The 14521-nt window shown below is 40.2% G+C and overlaps 1 protein-coding gene across 5 annotated transcripts in view; it reads right to left on the reverse strand.

Annotated features, from left to right (window-relative positions):
- Nucleotides 1–14521, reverse strand: part of LOC133411355 (nucleoprotein TPR-like) — a 44742-nt gene that overhangs the window by 3458 nt on the left and 26763 nt on the right. For 2 of the 5 annotated variants that reach the window (XM_061693652.1, XM_061693651.1), the window contains exons 34-50: nucleotides 14367–14450; nucleotides 14025–14216; nucleotides 13858–13896; nucleotides 13591–13776; nucleotides 13317–13428; nucleotides 13061–13245; nucleotides 12673–12743; nucleotides 11510–11709; nucleotides 11175–11372; nucleotides 10922–11037; nucleotides 6565–6636; nucleotides 5953–6183; nucleotides 5671–5872; nucleotides 4531–4730; nucleotides 3790–3861; nucleotides 825–916; nucleotides 579–691 (exon numbers count right to left, since the gene is read on the reverse strand). In XM_061693652.1, the coding sequence (XP_061549636.1) occupies nucleotides 579–691; nucleotides 825–916; nucleotides 3790–3861; nucleotides 4531–4730; nucleotides 5671–5872; nucleotides 5953–6183; nucleotides 6565–6636; nucleotides 10922–11037; nucleotides 11175–11372; nucleotides 11510–11709; nucleotides 12673–12743; nucleotides 13061–13245; nucleotides 13317–13428; nucleotides 13591–13776; nucleotides 13858–13896; nucleotides 14025–14216; nucleotides 14367–14450 (2365 nt within the window). Of the gene's footprint in view, nucleotides 1–578; nucleotides 692–824; nucleotides 917–3789; nucleotides 3862–4530; nucleotides 4731–5670; nucleotides 5873–5952; nucleotides 6184–6564; nucleotides 6637–10921; nucleotides 11038–11174; nucleotides 11373–11509; nucleotides 11710–12672; nucleotides 12744–13060; nucleotides 13246–13316; nucleotides 13429–13590; nucleotides 13777–13857; nucleotides 13897–14024; nucleotides 14217–14366; nucleotides 14451–14521 lie in introns of those variants that run through there. The other 3 variants (XM_061693653.1, XM_061693654.1, XR_009769651.1) reach the window with 3 other exon arrangements.

Here is a 14521-nt window from a genome sequence, read left to right on the forward strand (position 1 = left end):
AAACACTATTTACTGTATGACTTTACTACTGCTTTTAGCTTTGGTTAGTGGTAGACTACAGCATATTCCACTACAGGAACAAGGCTTCATAGTCAATCCATGACCTTGTGTAATTATGCTTTAAAATAAGGTGACATAATTGTGTTTTTTAGGCTATTTTTGGTAACATTTCTTTGGTTTGATTTCTACAAAAAAAGGGGTCAGGACCAAATAACTATGGAAAAATGTACATCGGGAGATCAGACAAGTTGGGAATCCCGAAGCAGTTTAGAGGATGGATGTCTTGACGAAATTGCCTTCACACTGAAAAGAACACTCACTCCTTTCAGACGACATGCTAACAGTACATATGATGAACGTGATCGCTGAGTCCGCAGGCTCATGTGTTTGCTACTTGTTACATCACCACCAGTATGTAGTTTAAGGTGAAACGTAATTGGTTAATTTGCCAGTTGGCTCGGATCCTTTTCTCAGAGTTCATTTACTCCACACCAGAGTTGCATTACTGTTTTTACACAAGACCAAATCAACTGACAGGTGCTAAATTGTGGGAAAGTGTAATTTGTTGTGCGTCATACCTCCTTGAGAGGCTAGCTGTCCCAGGTCCGAGTGTGATGCTGAGGTCTGTGGGAGCAGATCTTCAGGAGGTCCAAATCTAAACCTCGTGGACAGACCTGCAACCTGAGGAGAACTGAGGTGACAGCGAGACATGGGTGGTGAAATTTGGCTGTAGGGGGCTAAATTCAGTAAAACTTAAAAAAGAAAATTGATGCTCTGGTATAAAACTGTTACTGCAGTCAGAAATACTGTTGAGTTCTCCTTACTGTATAGCTTCAGCAAAGCCATCAGTACGGTGAGGGACAACCAGCGTAGGAGTGCTTGGAACCATCCTGTCGTCATCGTCAAAGAAATGTTGCTGCAACACAGAAACACACTTTTAGGCATTATTGCTAACAGTATTACATAATATTTCAGAATTCAGTGACAAATAATGTATGTCTAACTAGGTCTTATTTCCAAGATTAAGAAAAAACACTTTATATCAAAGTACTAAATTAACACACACAACTGCTGTTATACAGGGGGTACAGAAAGTATTCAGACACCCTTAAATGTTTTACTCTTTGTTATATTGCAGCCATTTGCTAAAGTCATCTTTATTTTTTTCCCCTCAATGTACACACAGCACCCCATATTGACAAAAAAAAAAAAAGGTATTGTTGAAATTTTTGCAGCTTTATTAAAAAAGAAAAACTGAAATATCACACAGCCACAAATAAGTATTCAGACCCTTTGCTGTGACACTCATATATTTAACTCTGGTGTTGTCAGGAGATGGGAGAAAGTTTTTAGAAAGTCAACCATCATTGCAGCCCTCTGCCCGCCGGGGCTTTATGGCGCAATGGAAGCATCTCCTCAATGCAAGACACATAAAAGCCCACATTGAGTTTGCTAAAAAAAAAAAAAAAAAAAAAAAAACACGAAGGACTCCAAGATAGTGAGAAATAAGATTCTCTGGTCTAATGAGACCAACATAGAACTTTTTGGCCTCAATTCTAGAGCGGTATGTGTAGAGAAAACCAGGCACGGCTCATCACCGGTCCAATACAGTCCCAACAGTGAAGCATGGTGGTGGCAGCATCATGCTGTTGGGGTGTTTTTCATATGCAGGGACAGGACGACTGGTTGCAATCGAAGGAAAGGTGGATCCGGCTAAGTACAGGGAGATCCTAGACGAAAACCTTCTCCAGAGTGCTCAGAACCTCAGACTGGGCCAGATGTTCACCTTCCAACAAGACAATGACCCTCAACAAGGGCTAAAATAACAAAGGAGTGGCTTCATAACAACTCCTTGACTTGTTCTTGAATGGCCCAGCCAGAGCCCTGTCTTAAACCCAATTGTAAGTTGTGGTTATTAGTAGCTTGTGAATGAATGTGCCTATTACGTGTTTGCTTTCTAACCGTTTAATCGATTGAAAGAGCACCGGTGTGTGTGTGTCTATCCCTGACCACCTGTTGGGCATTACAATACGTTCTAACATAGACTATATTAAAATAGCTAGCGATTTTTACTCTACCGTAGATGGGCAGTTGCATTAGACAGTTTTGCTTTGCAGTAGGGAGGTGCCAATCTGATCACATGATCAAAAATCGGGGTCAATGTGATTTTCCGCTGATCGATATCGGGTGAAGAAAAAAAAAAATCATTAAAGTTTGCATGTTCTCCCCATGCCTGCGTGGGTTTTCTCCATGTACACCGGTGTCCTCCCACATCCCAAAAACATGCACGGTAGGTTAATTGAAGCCTAAATTGTCCGTAGGTATAAATGTGAGTGCGAAGGGTTGTTTGTTTATATGTGCCCTGGGATTCGCTGGCAACCAGTTCAGGGTGTGCCCCACCTCCTGCCCGCAGTTAGCTGGGATAGACTCCAGCACGTCTGCGACCGTAGTGAGGATAACCGGTGCAGAAAATGGATGGATGTATGGATTAAAATGTATGGCATCTGATTTAAAAACAGTGACAAAGCCCAATGCTTTCAAGTAAATAAATGGTGTTTTGTTCGTCATTCAAATGTGGCAGGCTTTAAGAAATTTTTTGGGCCTCTTTAGTGGATTAATTACTCTATACCTACATGCCAAATTTTTGTGAACAGAGTCTGAGTCTTATTTATTTATACTCTTTCTTTATCTACGATCTTTTATTGTTCTACATTACAATGGCAATGTTCTTTACAATTTAAAATTCATTGTTGGAGCGGAGGGGTCCTTAAGGTTGATAAAAAAACATGCAAGGGGTCCAGAGCGCCGAATAGGTTGAGAACCACTGCACTAGTGGATGTACTGTAATTTCTCGTGTATAATGCGCACCCCCAAAGTTGACCTCAAAATGCTGGAAAACCGTTCTATGTATGATGCATTTTTACAATGCATGATTTTGCATCTACCCATATGATCAAAACGAAGTATCTATATTTTAGTTTTTTTCAAAGAATTATTCAGAAGTTAAGCACTTTATTTGAACACGTAATACTTTCTATTCACTTGCTCTTATTTTGAAATTCACAGCCCTACTTTTATTTCGTAAATGAGAAACACAGTTACGCTCATATGTTAGATTACCCAAGCAGAATTTGTAAGATGTGTACAATTCTTTAAAGAAAACATGAAGGATGAGATGAAACATTTAATTTTATTTTAATGGGATTCAAATTAAATTGGCAAGCATTTCAGAAAAGCATTATCATTCAACAAAACATAACCTAGAAATTAATGTTTGTTCAGTCATCAGTCGTAATTAAAAATAAAACAATATTTCAAAAATTTTGCCTGGGTATGTAAACTTATGAGCACGACTGTACATATATGCAGGCGAATGTACCCGTTATATTGGAATGAAACTACGCACACTTTTTTAATAACCTCTGGGTGGGGGTGGCATATTGGAATGAAAGTGTCCAGCTTTTTCTTAACCTGTCGATGGCAGCATATATTTATAAAAATTTTAAAGTTTTTTTTTTAAACATTCCCCTATACCTATGTATAATGCGCAATATTGACTTTTGACAAAAATTTTTGGGGGGGAATGTGCATTATACATGAGAAATTACGGTATATGTTTAATTGATACTAGCGGCCAATAACAATATTATTACATAATATTTGTTAAAATCATCACATATACTGTACGCTGGAAGCTTAGTTACATCCTGTCAGTCAGTACATTACAAAGAATACAGACATCACATCAAAACGGTTCTAAACTGGACAGCAACAATGACAACACCTTACCATACTGCCTATCCCAGGTGTCAGCTGTGGTCCTCGGCCGACTGATGGTCGTCGGAGTTGTGATGACTGTCTCTGGATGACACAAAAAAGCACAAAATAAATCTCACAATTTACTGTTTTTCATTTATTTTACAGTAATTTCTCGTGCATAATGTGAAATACTCCAGATAGACTTCCTGATTTTCAGGTACAACTTTGGTGCATTATACCTGAGAGTGTATTTATACACAAGAAATTATGGTATATTCATAGCCTAGAAATATTTTTCATACAAATATTTACTATAACTACATGATAACTGTTCTGTACAGAACTCAATGCCGTCGTAAAGAATGTTCTCTTGGCAATGATTGCCCCACTCATGACTGCAATCATTTATTTAACAATGAAGATGTATAAAGTATACACTGTACTGTATATACATACTGCCTTGGTACGGCTGAGGCTCGCGTGATACCCGGAAATTAGTTTTTTTACCCGGAAATTAGCTGTTGTTATGTGATACAATACGGCATTTTTGATGGGTCGTTACATCGTTTACCTACAATTCGAATTTTGGAACGCAATAAAACTCATGGCTGACCATCGTCCACTCATGAACCCCCACACTGCACGACAGTTTAGTGGAGTTCGGTCGCTCGGTGTGCAACAGGCCTGACAATTGTCATTGGGTTGTGCTATGATAATCAGGATGTTAGCATGTTATTTCTGGTTTACATCCAATTAAAGGCATATGTTTACCTGCGCGTGGGGGGGTCCAAGCTCTGAAGCTGGGGGTTGGATGTACAGTCGTGGGGGAAGGGGGTGTGGGGGCCTTCGGGGATGGGGTAGGCGGAGTGTGAGAGAAGAAGTGGAAGGGCAAGGTGTTGAAGGAGAGGGGGTCGGAGGGATGTGTACGGCCTCTCTTTGGGATTCCGACTCAGCGTTGCTGCTCACTTCACCTGGATGAGATGACAAGACTCATTAGGACATATGTGTCAAACTCAGGCCCGCGGGCCGAGACCATATCGGATATGTATTAGAACTGGCCCACCAGTGGGGGACAGTGGGGCAAAAAAAGTATTTAGTCAGAGGGAGATTATTAGTGGTCTTGTATGTCTTCCATTTTCTAATATTTCCCACAGTTGATTTCTTCACACCAAAATGCTAACCTATTGCAGATTCAGTCTTACCAGCCTGGTGCAGGTCTACTATTTTTTTTCTGGTGTCCTTTGACAGCTCTTTGGTCTTGGCCATAGTGGAGTTTGGAGTGTGACTGTTTGAGGTTGTGGACAGGTGTCTTTTACACTGATAACGAGTTCAAACAGGTGCCATTAATACAAGTAAAGAGTGAAGGACAGAGGAGCCTCTTAAAGTAGAAGTTATGTCTGTGAGAGCCAGAAATGTTTGTAGGTGACCAAATACTTATTTTCCACCATAATTTGCTAATAAATTATTTCAAAATCAGGCAATGTGATTTTCTGGATTTTATGTTATTTATTTTTATTTATTTATTAGTCTCATTCTGTCTCTCATAGGTGAGGTATACCTATGATGAAAATTACAGGCCTCTCTCATCTTTTTAAGTGGGAGATCCCGCAATGCTTTCCTCGTGTGTTGGCGCGTCAGTCAAGACCAGCAAGCGCCCTGTCCTTTTTAAGTTGCAGTCTTTAGAAACCATGCTCTCAGTCTCCTCGGGCAAATTTACGGCGCCTTCCCAAAAATGGGAAAGATTGAAAACAAGAGCTTTCAAGCCAGGTGGGAGGAAGATTATCTGTACACGATGCAGTCAATTTTCAATAAATATCAAGTTTGGCCCACGACTCTGTTCCAATTTTTACTTTTAGCCCACCATGAATTTCAGTTTGACACCCCTGCAATTAGGAGATACAAAAAAAATACCTTTTTGATGTTGCTCACTGCTGTGGGAAGGCTCAAGGGGACACTGGGAGTCACCCTCCTCAGCAATGGCGGGAACCGATGGCTCTTGTCCTTCAGCTTCCCCATCTTCCTCATTACTCTCCTCTCCTTCCTTCATAGCAAGGTTACTTGCGTCATCATCATCATCCTCATCATCCTCCTCCTCTGCGTCGTCCACCTTATTCTATGAGTAAAGTAGTACTTTAAGAAAAGACAGCCCATTGGACTGGGAGATATCTTGGCAGTAAGAAAACAGGGGTGCACCTCCACCTCCTCCTCTTCTTCTTCACCCTCCTCTTCTTCCTCATCACCTGTGGTCTCCGGTTTGTCACCTGTGCTCTCCCGGCTTTCGCTGCCAGTTTTAAAAACAATAACTTCACGGGTCAGACCTGACTCCTGAGGGGACGTCCGATCTGAAGGGACCGACTGGGACATGCCTTCCTCCTGTATGTCGTCGTATTCGGGGATAACAGGAAAACTATCTTCTGGAAGCTCCTACACATCAAATATTAAGCTGATGTATTGCAAACATTCTGGTTTCCTGCCATTACATTAAATCAACCAGAAAAGCAAATTAAATAATTCACAAATATTAAATTTACACAAGAAAATATCATTTGGGCACATGCATGTTTTTTGTGTGTGGCAAAATCAAAAGTCCAGTTAATGCAAGAATTTCAGGACAGGAATTTTTCACTTTTACTGTAACAGAATGTCACACTGATTTAGCAGTCAACAAAGGTAGTAACGATAATTAGAAATGTGTCAGTTTACAAAGTTTATACATACATTCGGAAACTCTGGATCTCCCAATAAATGTTAGTAGCTTGCACATAATTAAACACAGATTCTTCATTGAAAAATCTGTATACTGACCTGACTATTGTCAGGTGAATCTTGTCTTTCACCTTCATCCCTTAGATCTTCGATCTCCTCATCATCTTCCATCTGTAACACAATTTCTGTTACAGTGTATAATGTAAAATGATACAAAAATGTATGTAATGTGTGCATGCGTAACAGTTCTGGTTTGACTCTTATTTTTAGTTCTTTCGAGTTCTCATTAACGTAGTGTCCATTTTCAACACATTATCACGGTCTTAAACCATGTTTCAGTTTTTTCAACTGAAAGCTTTCACGTTGGACCTCTAAAGCACCAAGCGGAATATGTACAACTTTCCAGCTTCCAGGCTTGAAGGGTGCATTAGATTCCTGATTGTTTTTTGCCTACATTTCTGTGTGAACCTTGGAAAGCCAGAGTGTTAATCAGGGGCAAATGCTTCCAAATCTTGTTTCTTGGAATTGGTTACTTTTATCTTTTTTTTGACTAAAAAGATAATATACGATGATGAATCGACTTTGTTACATTTGATCATCTTTGGAGCATATAAAACAAGAAAAGAAATAAAAGACTAGAAATGCTTGACCTTACTCTCATCTACATCACCCAAAGTTGTGGCCAAATGTTTGTGCATGTTTGGTTTCAATGTTTGTTTTTTTACAGTGTTTGTTGCTTAAGCATTTTTAAAAGATTATTTTTACATGCATCAACACTACGTGAGGAACAATACAATTTTAACAATGTTCGAATGTTTAAAACAACTCAAAACAGAGAAATAATGCAAATCGCAAACATGCCATCTGAAACAAACATTTGTGGAAGACAAAATCTGAGGCAATCCTAAACTGGGGTTCCTCCATCTTAAGGGAAGTTAAATTTAAGACACTTTTTAACACTATTTGAAATGAGATTTAAGACCAATTTCACAATAAACACAAATCGAAAAACACGGTCATGTGAGCAATGCTGAAAACGGGATCGCTGACTGCCTGTGAATGCTACGCTAATGAGCATAACCAGGATTGATTATGTGATTGTTTGAAGCTGAACATGTTAGAATTTAGTTTTCTTTATGCCTGGTGTTTTCATACAAAAGTCAAATATACAGTGAGTATGGAAAGTATCCAGAACCACCTAAACTTTGCAGTCTTTGTTATAGTGCAGCCATTTGCTAAAACCATTTAAGTTCATTTTCCCCCTCATTAATGTACAGACAGCAGCTCATATTGACAGAAGAAAAACAGAATTGTTAACATTTTTGTAGATTTATTGAAAAAGAAACTGAAATATCACACAGCCATAAGTATTCAGACCCGTTGCTCAGTATTTAGTAGAAGCACCCTTTTGGGCTAATACAGCCATGAGTCTTTTTGGGAATGATGCAACAAGTTTTTCATACCTGGATTTGGGGCTCCTCTGCCATTCGTCCTTGCAGATCCTCTCCAGTTCTGTCAGGTTGGATGGTGAAAGTTGGTGGACAGCGTTTTTCAGGTCTCTACAGAGATTCTCAATTGGGTTTAGGTCAGGGCTCTGGCTGGGCCATTCAAGAACAGTCACAGAGTTGTTCTGAAGCCACTCCTTTGTTATTTTAGCTGTGTGCTTAGGGTCATTGTCTTGTTGGAGGGTGAACCTTCAGCCCAGTCTGAGCACTCTGGAGAAGGTTTTCGTACAGAATATCCCTGTACTTGGCCGAATTCATCTTTTCTTCGATTTCAACCAGTCGTCCTGTCCCTGCAGCTGGAAAAACATCTCCACAGCATGATGCTGCCACCACCATGCTTCACTGTTGGGACTGTATTGGACAGGTGATGAGCAGTGCCTGGTTTTCTCCACACACACCCCTTAGAATTAAGGCCAAAAAGTTTTATCTTGGTCTCATCAGACAAGAGAATCTTATTTCTCTCCATCTTGGAGTCCTTCAGGTGTTTTATAGCAAACTCCATGCAGGCTTTCATGTGTCCTGCACTGAGGAGAGGCTTCCGTCGGGCCAGTCTGCCATAAAGCCCCGACTGGTGGAGGACTGCAGTGATGACTTTCTAGAACTATCTCCCCACTGCATCTCGGGAGCACAGCCACAGTGATCTTTGGGTTCTTCTTTACCTCTCTCACCGATTGCTGGGTTTGGCCTGACGGCCAGCTCTAGGAAAGGTTCTGGTCGTCCCAAACATCTTCCATTGTAGGATCATGGAGGCCACTATGCTTTTTTGAACCTTAAGTGCAGCAGAGTTTTTCTACAACCTTGGCCAGCTCTGTGCCTTGCCACAATTCAGTGTCTGAGCTCTTCAGGCAGTTCCTTTGACCTCATGATTCTCATTTTGTCTGACATGCACGGTGAGCTCTAAGGTCTTAGACAGTTGTGTGGCTTTCCTAATCAAGTCCAATCAGTATAATCAAACACAGCTGGAATCCAATGAAGGTGTAGAACCATCTCAAAAATGATCAGAAGAAATGGACAGCATCAGAGTTAAATATATGTCACAGCAAAGGGTCTGAATACTTATGGCTGTGTGATATTTCAGTTTTTTTGGGGGGATTATTCTGCAAAAATCTCATCAATTCCGTTTTTTTTCCCCGTCAATATGGGGTGCTGTGTGTAAATAAATGAGGAAAATTTTGTAAAGATTTTTAGAGAGTGAAAAATTTAAGGGCGTCTGAATACTTTCCGTACCCACTGTATGTATACCATTTACTTATACAAATATGATTTGATACATGTAAACACAAACAAAGCCTAACCATTGATTATGTTCATCCTTGTTGTCATCTTGTGTTTAAAAAAGACACTCTAGACATTTAAAGTTACCACGGGTGCTAATCGCCATTGACCCGAGGGAGGCCGAAGGGCTTTTACCCGTTTTCACGAATGCAGTGGTAAATTAAACCAAATTACGTGGGGTTAGGGACAATTTTACCCAAATGTTCATTTTAACATAAAACTCATGTTTTATGTTTGTTTGGTACCGTGAAATGTTTCAGTTAGAAAAACTTTCCAGATGTGAAAAAAATGGAAAACAATCTATCAATGGATTTACACATCACAAATACTCAAAACACAACTGGGAGATAATTATTATTCTGCATTCATAAAGTATTTTGTCTCCTAGTCAAGCATGCTTGCATAAAACAGTCATTTTGTCATTGTACCGCCGCCTTCTCAGGTTTAAATTTTGTGAGCAGCTCTGCACAGCCATAACTTCTCCCTTTACAAATGTTCAGCTTTCAAAAATGTATAAAAAATAACTTCATTACTGATACTAAAATTTGCAATGGTGTTGAAGTGGACTGCATTATATTGTTATATATATAATTGACCAAATTATATTTTGGTCGCCACATATACATGTATGAGATAGGCAGAATGATGCTTCCAATTTTTTGCTTCCATTAATAATCAACATAAAAAATAATGTTTGCCGACTACTTACTTTAAAAGGGCTTAATACTGTGCTGTTCAATGTCCCATGAACTGTGATCCCAAATATCTTGACTAGATGTGATCTTTGCTGCAATATTGCACATGCAGATCCAATTTTGATTTTGTGGCTCTTATCAAACATTAAAGAAAACGTGTCCATATTAACATCCGCAACAAGCAGCGCTGAAATATACAGAGTAAGCCAAACTTGCTGTTGTAGGACATTACAGGACATTTGCACAGAATAAGTCTATAATTGCCACATTTGAGTTGATGATTGTTGTTTTGTCACCGTGTTCAGAGACCACAGTGCGACCACATATGTGGCGCTACGGTCCAGAGTGTTGATAGCGGGGGTGGGAGTGGAGGTATGGTGGAGATGAGAGTATAACAAAACTCTGAAATATGCGTTTGCTGGCATCTCGAGTTTGAGGATTTGTGTTTTGTGCCGTGCATGTGTGACTCCACTGCCTTGCCTCCCATCATGTAGAGTTTGCACAAACACACCGTGCCTCGTACGGCTTTCAGACGTTTAGAAAAAACTTGCTTGGAGAACCAATTTTTCGCTGACTTCACACATTCCCAGGTTGCCAAAGTTTCAACATAACGTGCATCTGCTCTTCACGTCATCAGATCACTCATTTGTTCTGCAATCATTATTGCGCGATGTTACGAAGAGTCATTTGGTTGTTCAATAATTCATTTATATAGAGATTTTAAACTATTTACAATCAGAAAATCCTACTTATGTGGAAACATTTAAAGACTATCGACATTTTAATGCCAATTAAAGCCTTATTTTTGGATTCATGTACTCAATGCCTTTTATGACTGGATCCGCAGGAAACCTGTAAACCTTTGGCCATAACTATAGTTACATTGTTTGCAATGTAACATTTTCTGACTTTTGGACAGCAAATTATGTCATAGAAAATAAACAAGGAGATTCTTAGGTAATATGGGTTTTTTGCATTTACCTGTAGGGCAATACTTTGTCTCATTCTCAGCTTTTTTGCGGTTTGAGGGGTGAAAGAACTCTCTGGTCTGATATCCTCTTCCTCGACATCATCCTCTCTACTTCGCTTTGAACTTGCTGAAGTAAAAACAGACCATTACACATTTATACAACAATTGCTGTGCCTTCATAAGATGGTGCAACAGCATGATGCTTTGCAGATGCATAGGTTTTGATGACAAGTTAATGCTGAAAGACACCACATTGCTGCTCACATGCTCCAACCACAGCGGAGGATGTAGATGGTCTTTCTGCATCTACACTGCTGCCTACATCCTGAGAAGAGGCCTGCTGCTGCTGCTGAGTGGGCTGGACAAATGCTGTAGCCTGAGTGCTGTTTAGTTGCGTTATGGATGTGGGTGTGTTAAGACCGGAGATGACAGTGTGGCCAGTCGCTCCCGCAGTCATCAACACTACAAAGAGAACCATAAATTAACTGAGGCCTGACCACTCCCAGTTCCACTAGCCCCTTAGTGTATGTAGTCTTTACATCAGCTATATTACAGGTCAAACGAAAAGGCTACTACTAATAGTCGTATTTTTTTCTTACCCTCTTGGCTCTCAGTCTGTGTGGTTGGCATTACAGTGGCAGTGGGTGTTGGCATGGGGACAGTAGGTGGGGTAACCATAGGTCGGATGCTGGCACGTGGTGTTGACTTGCTACCAGGGGGCGGGGTCGGTTTGTTGCTAGGAGACTGAGTACTTGGAGTGGGGCGTATATTGGCAGTAGGCGGTTCAGACAGGCTGGAGCTGTTGGATAAATGTTTAAATGTTATTGAAATGTATAAGAACAAGTTTTTATTTGAATTATAAAGTGATAAGTAGTAGTATTCACACAAAGTAGTGATACACTCATTGGTAACTGAGCCTGTGAAGCCCTTTGAGACTTTTTTTGATTAAGGGCTATACAAATAAACGTGACTTTTAGCTTGTGTAGCAGACCAAAACAGCTTAAATACATGTGACCTTGAGCCAGGACACAGCTGCCGGCAGTGAACGTGTTTAAGATTGTAATGCTGCAGAGTCCAGACAATAGGATTGAGTGCAAACATTAGCTGGTAGATAACTACCCATTAATTATAATTTTTTCATTTTGCAGTGGTTCACCTTTACACTTGGGTGACAGTCACTATTTAAAAAATGAGGTGTAGGGTGCCATTCGGTATTACTTTTATTAAACTGTCATCGTAACAGTGCGTCTAGTATTTAATGCATAAACATTACAGTGGTTGTCTGATTTTTATGCCCGAATGGCCGTTAAAACGTCAGTAAAGTTTCAATTCAACGGTTTGTCTCTGGATATGATTATTTACATTATGAGTAATAATGAACTAATTGGGAGGATGACAAGCATTTTATTCGACTCTGGAGGTACTGAAAAGTAATATTCGTCAAAATGGGCGGCTGTGGCTCAGTAGGTAGAGCGGATCGTCCAGTGTCCGAAAGGTAGCTAGTTCAAATCCCGGCTCCGCATGTCGAAGTGTCCTTGGGCAAGACACTGAACCCTAATTTGCTCCCGGCCTGGCAGCGCCTTGCATGGCAGCAGTCCCCGATTGGTGTATAAATGAGTGTTTGAGTGGGTGAATGTGAGGCTTTGTAAAGCGCTTTGGGCACTGTGATAGTGTTGATAAAGCACTTTATAAGTGCAGTCCATTTACCAAAATGAAACAAAATACTAGTTTCTATTGTGGCATGAATCTGGGAGTCACCTACCTGCTCCTGTCCTGGGCTGCACTCTTCAGAGAGATCTGTCTTTGGTCAACAGATCTATTCTGATCACCCACCTAAGTACATAAACAGGTTAAATGATGGCAAACGAATCAAAAGCTGATATGTGATAATGGCTAGTTTTTATCATTTAAGGACACATCTATGTATTTGATACTTCTCGGTTGGCTTAATACACTGAAAAACAATCCTTTTAATTTACATAATTTGAAAATGTACATCAGTTGCACATGATTAAAATGTGTAAGAGTAACATACATTATTTGTTGATTATTGAGGAAAAGTCAGGAAATTTACATGAGTTTAATTTAATCCAACTAAAAATTAAGTATTTATTTTTTCAGTGTACAATTGCTAAGACTGTCATGCTCACCTTAGATCCACTCTGGTCCTGGGGTTCCTCTCTGCACTCAGTGAAAGTTTGAGTCTCCCTCAGTTCCCGGTCAAGCCGAAGAAGTCTTCCTTCATACTGGGACTTCAGGGCGTTCATCCTTACCTCTAGTTCCTCCTTAGTCTGCTTGAGGTGTTCCACCTCCTTGCTCAGACTCTCTTTTGCAGCTGAATAAAAAGCCCCATCAATTAAAAAATGTGTAAATTATAGTTTTACGTTTCTCACACGTGGAACCTACTATTCAGCTGGTTGATTTTGGTCTTGGCTCCGACAAATGCCTTCTTAGTCTTCTCCTCTTTGTCAGTCATCTGCTGTCTGAGCTGCTCCTCCTTGTGCTTGCTCTCAGACAGCTGGAAGAAAGCATTACAATTACATTAAATAATCCAAAGTAAAATGGATATGTTCACATTTTTAGCACATCAAGAACTTACAAATCATTGGTCTCAACCATTTAATGACATTCGCCTGGTAAAGATTCAGTCAACATCTCTCATTTCAAGTAAAATATGTACCTCCTGTCTGAGTTTTGCAAGCTCCTCTTGTAAGGCCTGATTTGTGTCCGTTGCAGTATTATCATCTCTGGCCTGGATAGACAGGTTCTGGTTTGTCTGTGCAGCTCTGAGGGCTTCATTGGCTTGGTTTACCTCTTGTAGCTGTTCTTGAAGGCGCTTATTTTCCGTTTCTTGAGCAGACATCATCTGAAAAACAGAATTATTTTGTTTTTCTTTATATAAATTCGACATTCTTTGCAGTACACAGTTGTTTCAAATATCTCATACTTTATGCAGAGTGTCCACCTGGCCTTGGAGCTCAGACACCTATGAAGAAGCAATGGGACACAAAATGTTGCATGTCGGTCTCAAAACAATGCACAGAAAATCACATCTTTGCTTACTCTATTAAAGTGCTACTGGACAATAACAACCACGAGCACCGAGTAACTCACCTGACTCTCCGCTTGACTCAAAGACATCTTAAGATTGTTAACCTCCTGTTGGTGGGTCTCCTGTAGTTTTTTCTGAGTGGTAAGGTTTTGCTGGTGAGAATCTTTAGCCTGCTGGAGCTCTTTCTGCATCAGTTGAATCTGGTTTTGACGGGCCTGAGCCTGACACTGAGATGATTTCAGTTGGTTTTGTATCTGTAATTTAGACAGATAGCATAAATCCACAGTCATCACCCTGAACTAACAACTGTTGCTATACTCTCAGGAACGCTGATGTGTGTCAACACTTTAAAACTATGATTATTAGGAAATATGCTAGCCGGTGTTCCAAGAAACGCTGCTTACCTGCTGTGTTTGGGTCTTGGCTTGTTGGAGCTCTTTCTGACTCTGTTGCAACTGGGTCTGTGTCTGGGCCAATTGCAATTGAACCTACAGAAACAAAGGTAAAAATGGTACTAGTGAATACTGCTTCTCTAAGGTCGCAGACAGAAAAAGGTACA

This window comes from Phycodurus eques, chromosome 13 (genome assembly GCF_024500275.1).
Source record: "Phycodurus eques isolate BA_2022a chromosome 13, UOR_Pequ_1.1, whole genome shotgun sequence".
Lineage (NCBI taxonomy): Eukaryota > Metazoa > Chordata > Actinopteri > Syngnathiformes > Syngnathidae > Phycodurus > Phycodurus eques.